The 7503-nt window shown below is 59.7% G+C and overlaps 1 protein-coding gene across 2 annotated transcripts in view; it reads right to left on the bottom strand.

Moving 5' to 3' along the window:
- Positions 1 to 1552: 1552 nt before the first annotated feature.
- REXO1 (RNA exonuclease 1 homolog) overlaps positions 1553 to 7503 on the bottom strand; it is a 44770-nt gene continuing 38819 nt past the window's right edge. For both annotated transcript variants that reach the window (XM_027711563.2, XM_027711564.2), the window contains exons 15-16: positions 5006 to 5126; positions 1553 to 4082 (exon numbers count right to left, since the gene is read on the bottom strand). In XM_027711563.2, the coding sequence (XP_027567364.2) occupies positions 3994 to 4082; positions 5006 to 5126 (210 nt within the window). In that variant the 3' untranslated portion in view covers positions 1553 to 3993. The remainder of the gene's footprint in view (positions 4083 to 5005; positions 5127 to 7503) is intronic.

Below are 7503 nucleotides of genomic sequence, written 5' to 3'. Positions count from 1 at the left end.
TCCCAGGCGTCACCTCGGGGTGTCACCCCCTGCCAGCACCCCTGCATGGCAGCAGGTCACCTGCAAAGGGGGGACACGGCGGGGGGAGAGGGACCAGCCACCCCCAGGGGATGGGATGGCACCCGGAGGTTGATGCCAGAGCACCCAGTGCCCCAAAGGCCCGGGGAGGTGGCAGAGAACAGGAGTCAGGCGTGACTTTTACAGCCTCCCGAGCACCCCCTGCCATCAGCAGCACGTTAAATAAAACACATTGCCAGTGAGGTCATCTAATGGGCCATTATTTCTTTATTTGAACTTTTTACCTTCACCTCTTCCTCTGTGCTGAGTCAGCTCCTTGGCTTGGCACTTTAATTCCTGCCCCATTTGGGAGATTGATTCGGGCTCTGGGGGGATGCAGAGGCTCCATCCCAGCTCCAGGACAGAGGCAGGAGCATCTCTGGGGGCAGGAAGGGTTTGCAGAGAGGGAGGGAATGGTCGTGGCACCCCCGGGCACCCCCTCCTTGGGCACTCCAAGTTGGGACGGGCACCAGTTTCACCCCTTGTCCTCAGGCCCCTCTGCTCCCCCCGGTGCTGGTGGGTCATGGAGGGGCAGAGAGCAGAGAGCTGGGAAAGGTGTGGGATCTGCTCCAGAGCCACTCGGGGGACAGGGAGGGATTAACAGCAGCTGCAAGTTGAAGGGATCATGGAATCCTGGAATGGTTTGAGTCAGAAGGGACCTTAAAGCTCATCCAGTGCCACCCCCTGCCATGGGCAGGGACACCTTCCACTAGCCCAGGGTGCTCCAAGCCCTGTCCAACCTGGCCCTGGACACTTCCAGGGATCCAGGGGCAGCCACAGCTGCTCTGGGAAATCTGTGCCAGGGCCTCACCACCCTCACAGCCAACAATCCCTTCCCAATATCCCATCTCACCCTGCCCTCTGGCACTGGGAAGCCATTCCCCTTGTCCTGTCCCTCCATCCCTTGTCCCCAGTCCCTCTCCAGCTCTCCTGGAGCCCCTTTAGGCCCTGCAAGGGGCTCTCAGCTCTCCCTGGAGCCTTCTCTCCTCCAGGTGAACCCCCCCAGCTCTCCCAGCCTGGCTCCAGAGCAGAGGGGCTCCAGCCCTTGGAGCATCTCCGGGGCCTCCTCTGGACTCTCTCCAGCAGCTCCACGTCCCTGTGCTGTTGTTCCCCAGGGCTGGAGGCAGCTCTGCAGGGGGGTCTCACCTGAGGGGGCAGAGGGGCAGAATCCCCCCTCCCCTGCTGCCCACGCTGTGGGACCAGCCCAGGGCACGGGGGGTTCTGGGTGCCAGCACACACGGTCGGGGTGTGTGGAGCTTCTCATCCCCCTGCACCCCAAATCCTTCTGCTCAGGGCTGCTCTCCGTGAGTTCCTCTCCCAGTCCGTGCTCGTGGCTGCAACTGCCCCAACCCCATTGCACTGGGACAGCTGAACCCTCTTCTCCAGCCCAGGCTGTTCCAGGGAAGCCTGTCCAGGCCCTCCCCAGCTCCAGGATGGCTCCAGCACCCCCGAGCCCGGCCCGGCCGCAGGCAGAGCAGTCCCACACGCAGGAACGTCCATCTAGTCAACACCCTTTTATTAAAAACAATTACAAAAAGTTACAGGTTACAGTCGTTCTGTACAACCCAAACAGCTCTTGCCCACCACAAAGCCCCGGGCTGGCAGTGCCAGGGTGCCCACGGGGGTCCCTGGGGAGGCCACGGCAGGACCTGCTCTGCCACCCCCACGGCGTGGCTGGACGTGGTTCTGCTTCCCCACAGAACAGGCAACCTCCCCACACACCAACCCCAGAAGCCTCATTTCAGGGGGTCCCAGCTGGGAAAGGAAGGGGAAATCTCACGGCCTGGCAGGATTCCTGCCCGGAGGAACATCCTGCCTCCCCCGAGCCCAGGCAGTGGGATCAAGCCAAGCAACCAGCTCCTGCCTGGGGGGGTCCATGTTAGAATGTTCCAGCTTTTCCAGGGCAGGAGCTGCTGGGGCAGGCCTGGAGAGAGGGGGCTGCCTCTCAAGGAACGGGGGAACCTCGAGGCAAGAGCCAGGTCTGAAATGAGTGGCTGCTCCAGGTACATTCCATGGCTGCAGCCAGGGGTGAAGATAAATGGGGGATAAACATGGGAAAGGAGGCAGAAGCAGGAACAAACCTTCCCTCCCTGGTCAGGAAGCACTGAACTATGTCTCTCCCACGGCCTGGGCAGGGACAGCACCATTCCCAGCAGGACATGGGAGAGGGGGACAGGCCAAGCTGTCCCAAGGCTGCAGGGCTGGATGTGGAGCACTGGGGCAGGGGCACTGGGGAGCTGCATTCCCAAAACCTGGGGTAAGGAACAGGAGCACAGATGGGCTCAGCAGCAACAAGAACCTTCACAGCCCCCACTTCTCCTGGTGGCTCCAGGAGGATTTGGCAGAACAGCCCCCTCCTCGCTCCGAGGGCAGCAGTGGGATGGGAGACCCTGCTGGGTGTGCCCACAACAGCCCCTGCAGCCCAGGAGGGGCTGGGGCAGATCTGCCACCCCTGCCCAGGGCACAGAGCCCAGGCCATGCTCCCCACGGGGTGGGACAGGCCAGCAGGACGTGCTGGGGACACTCACCATGTCCCCAAACCCTGAGCCCAGCGGAGTGAGCAGGACCCAGCTCTGACAGGAACCAAACCCCAGCAAGTCCCAGTCCCCTCTGCCCCCAGAGGGACACAATCAGCCCATGGCAGGGACATGGGGACCACAGCAGCCCCCAGGGGACACAACTCCAGTGCCACCAGGGTGGTGAGGGGGTCACTGCTCTGACAACAGGGCAAAACTGCTGCCTGAGCCCAGCTGAGAGACCCCATCCATGGGGACTGTCCCACTGAGCTCTGCTGTCCCCTGACAGCCCCAGTCTGGGTGCAGGGACCACCAGTGCCACCCAGTCTGCCAGGGGCTCCTGCCCCAGTCACACCAGGGTGACAGTCACACTCTCAGCAGCTGCTTTTCTGCAGGGGCCAGACAGGCAACAACGGGGTCCTTTGCTCTTCTCAAACCACCCAACATGTAAAAACCAGTTTAAAAGGAGGATTTTTCCCTATTGCTTTTGCTCCTGCCTGCACAGAGTCCCTGTGTGAGGGACAGGCTGTGGGGAGTCCTGCAGAGGGCCGAGGCCACCCTCAGGTGCAATGTGAGCTGCACCCAAGTCCCCCCAAAACCTTGATCCCAGCACAGCTCGCTGGGGATCTGCTGGAAGCTCAGGGCTGGGGAGGGACAGGGTGCCTGCTCTCCTGCCTGGCTCTGGGAGCTCTTTGTCCCTGTGTCACCACACAGCTCCCTGAGCTCTGGGCAAGGTGTGACACCCATGGCTGCCCTGCAGAACCAGGTGCCAGCCAGCCCTCCCCTGGGTCACAGCACGTGGCAATTCCCCAGTCCCACCTCGTTCCTCTCCCACCTGCTGCTCAGAGCCTCCCCCTCCTGCAGCTCCACAGGGTCTCTTCCCAGGTGCCTGATCCCCAGCTCCTGCCTCCCAGTCACACACCAACTCTGCAATCCACTCACTCACAGCTTCCTGCCCGACCTCCTTCCACCTCCCCCATCTCCAAACACTGTGGGAACCAACCAGCTCTGGAGCACAGAGGCAACTGAAGCTACACTTGGAAAAAAAACAAACGTACGAGATCTACCTTTAACTGAACCAAAAAGATCCTTCTGCACATATCCAACCTACCTCTACAAGCCTCTCCTAGGAACCAACAAGTTCTCCCTGGCTGTGCTACTCAAAACCACCTTGCTGGGCCCACAAGGCAGCTGCTGGAGCAGAGAGTGCCCCGGGTGGAGCACGAGGAGGGTCCCAGAGCCCTGCCCGGGCAGGGGGTGTGAGCTGAGCCGTGCCCACAGCAGTCCAGGGGTCCCATGGATGCTGGGAGAGCCGGGGAATGCTGAGCATGCTGCTGTGCACGGGTGGACAGTGTTACTCTGAGCAATTATTGCACTGCTTCACGGAGGCGCAGGAGGAGCAGGAGAGGGACAAGGCGAGTCATCGCTTCACCTTCGCGTCTTCTCTGATCTTCCACACCATCAGCTCCATGCAGGCTCGGGCGTCCTCGCTGGAGTCGTGTCCTTCCACTGGGGACACAGAGACAAGGCTGGCACTGACCCCTCTGCTGCACGTGGAATCATTCGGGTTGGAAAAGCCCTCCAAGACCACCAAGTCCAGCCTTGGACCAAACCCCGCTGTGCCCACTAATCCACACCACAACGGGCCACCTCTGCCTGCTTCCCGAACACTTCCAGGGATGGTGATTCCACCACTGCCCTGGGCAGCCCAGGCCAATTCTTGACCATTCTTTCAGTGAAGAAATTTTTCCCAATATCCAACCTGAACCTTCCCTGGTGCCTCGAGTTTTGAGGCCGTTTCCTCTCATCCTGTCCCTTGTTCCCTGGCAGCAGAGCCCAACCCCCCCCAAATCCCCCCTCCTCTCAGGGAGTTCAGAGAGGGAGAAGGTCCCCCCTGAGCCTCCTTTGCTCCAGGCTGGGCCCCCCCAACTCCCTCAGAAGTTCTTCAGATCCTTCTCCTGGTGCTCCAGCCCCTTCCCCAGCTCCATTCCCTTCCCTGGACACTCTCCGGCCCCTCAATGTCCCTCTTGTCGTGAGGGGCCCAGAGCTGCCCCCAGGATTGGAGGTGTGGCCTCAGCAGTGCCAGCACAGGGGAACAGTCACTGCCCTGGTCAGGGAGGACAGAAAGGAACAGGCCACACTTCAAACAGGAAGGTCAATCTGAGTTGACCACAGAGAGGAGGGAGGGCAGGACCTGACCTTGGCAGAGCCACCCCCAGCCTTCTCACCCCCCCGGTGCCCCCCTGGCCCAGGGAAGGACGCAGAGAGCGCCGCTGCCCCTGGCACAGGGCTCACACTGCACAGGGCTCACACTCCACATGGGGAACACTCCCAGCCACTGCCAGGGGAAAAAAGATTAGGAGCAGGAGGATGGGAGCAGAGGAAGGCAGAGCCAAGGAGCCTCGGAGGCGGCAGGAGCCCCCCAGCCTCACCGTTGTCCTGGATGATGCGCTTGAGGTAGTCGGCCATGAGCGTGCGCAGGGCCCGCTTGTAGGGCAGCCCCAGGCGGTGGGGGAACACGATGGCAGTGTCCACCACGGTGCCGTGGATCAGCTGCAGGAGGGAGGGAGCACCAGAGAAAGGGGGTTACTGTCCCACTGCCACACGGACAGACACTCCTCAGCACTGACCCACCTCCCGGCCAGGCCCCGGGGCCGCCAGCAACTCCCAACCCAACCAGTCCTGCAGGAAGGGTGACTCCCCCTTGGAGGGTGCTCTGCCAGGCAGACACCTGCCCCCAGAGCCCTGCCCATCCCACATCCAAGGCAGCAGAGATTCAGGGCTGACTCAGCTCATGGAACTCAACAGGACAGGTCAGTCCTTAATATCCTGGCCAAGCTGGAATAACCCTCAGAGTCTTTCACAATGAAGAACTAAACTGGGGAATCAGTTGACCTCACAACCTTGTAACAGCCTTTCAACTGCTTCTCAAGATGAAGCAGCTTGACCTAGTGAGTGGCAGCCTGATCCAGAGAGTGCCATCCCTGCCCATGGCAGGGGCTTGGAACCAGATGATCTTTAAGGTCCCTTCCAACCCAAACCATCCTGGGATGATTCTAAAATGTGGACAGAAGTGGGGAAGATGAGCAAGACAGAACTGCACCTGACCCAGTGCACATCACCTGCTGCTACAGAGCAGGCCTGACCTTCAGGGTGCAAACAACCCGAAATCCTCCCGTCCCTCAGCAGTGAGTCACCAGGAAGCTTTTAACCAGCACCAGCTCAGCCAGGATGAGGTGGGACAGGGAGATCCTATCACTGAATCACATCAGAGAATGGTTTGGGTAGGCAGGGACTTCCAACCCCCTGCCATGGGCAGGGACACCTTCCACTAGCCCAGGTTGCTCCAAGCCCCGTCCAACCTGGCCTTGGACACTTCCAGGGATCCAGGGGCAGCCACAGCTGCTCTGGGCAACCTGTGCCAGGGCCTCCCCACCCTCACAGCCAACAATTCCTGCCCAATATCCCATCTAACCCTGCCCTCTGGCACTGGGAAGCCATTCCCCCTTGTCCTGTCCCTCCATCCCTTGTCCCAGGTTCCTCTCCAGCTCTCGGAGCCCCTTTAGGCCCTGCAAGGGGTTCAAAGGTCTTTCTGGATCCTTCTCTCCTCCAGGTGAACCCCCCCAGCTCTCCCAGCCTGGCTCCATGGCAGAGGAGCTCCAGCCCTCTAATCTGATGCTGCAGCTGTGAAGTGACATCCTGCTGGAGGAACTGAGGTCCATGTGCTCCCTGCCCTGCACCAAGGGCCTGGGATGGCCAGGAGGCACCACCTGCCCAAGTCCACGATCACAGGGCAGGCTGGCTTTTTTCACACTAATTTCTAACTCTCAGGCTAAGACAAGAGCAATCCTTTCCTGCCAAGAACTGTGTTCAGTGAGAGCTAAAGGGAGGTGGATGAAGGCAATCCCACATCTTGAGCACAGGAATAAAATGCAGGGTCTAAAAGATAAACCTGCATCTGACCAAGACAGCTCTGCAAGTCTCGACACGGGATGACTCCTACAGGACCCTGATAATCCCATCTCCCTGCCTGCCTCAACTCTTCTGAGGCACCAGCTAATACTGCAGGACAACCTGTAGCTCCATCACTAACAGCTCCACAGCCCAGCTCCAAAAAAAATGCCCGAGAACAGCCGCACTCGAACAGAAACAACCTGCCACGCTCTCCGAGTGTAAAACTGCCAACGGTATGGATAATCTGTCCTGGGCTGCACTCAGCTCTGGCACCGTCCCAGGCACAATGGTAATTACTTATGTAGATCAGGAAGGCTGAGGAAAGGGGATAATAAAGCTTTAAATAAAACTTGAAGTGCTATCACCATTTGGAGCTGGCCACGGCCATTAGCGAGACGTCGACTTTCTGCCACAGCCATTAAAACCTGACATCCCACTGCCTGTCAGGCCCTGCTGGATGGCTCTGGGCTCCTTCCCTTGGCAGTGCTGAGAGGAAATCATGCCTCTAAGAGGCCAAGGCAGTCATCTCGAGCTGATAAAACTGTGAATGATGTTTTTGTGATGATGATGAAGTCTCTCCGGGGCTGGGATAAAGGGTGCCACGGAGAGGTAAAGCGTTTTACAGGCATTTAAAACCTCCTGCTTCCAACCCAGAGCCGTGAGCTGGCAGCCACAGCTGCTGCAGCAGGGGGGCTGTGGGATGAAGGATGGCTGGAGGAAGTTCTGGCCTGTGAGCACAGAGCAAAGACTCAGCTCCTGCCTCCCACACGCTTTCTCAGTGGCCCTGGACAAGGCCCTGGGATCCATGTGCAGGGGGCAAGGGGAGGGAACCTTCCTGGCAGGACAGCAGGATAGCTGAGGGATGTGCAGACCAGGCTGACGAGGGCCAGGCAGGAAACAAGACAGAAAAGGGGTCAAAATAGTGACCCAAAGTGCTCAAAGTAACCCCACAAATCCCAGCAAAGCAGGCAGAGAG

Source organism: Pipra filicauda, unplaced genomic scaffold, assembly GCF_003945595.2.
Source record: "Pipra filicauda isolate LSUMZ 115617 unplaced genomic scaffold, ASM394559v2 scaffold423_size595307_pilon, whole genome shotgun sequence".
NCBI classification, from domain to species: domain Eukaryota; kingdom Metazoa; phylum Chordata; class Aves; order Passeriformes; family Pipridae; genus Pipra; species Pipra filicauda.
The sequence above is the reverse complement of the archived record's forward strand: the minus strand, read 5'-3'. Positions and strand labels throughout refer to the sequence as shown.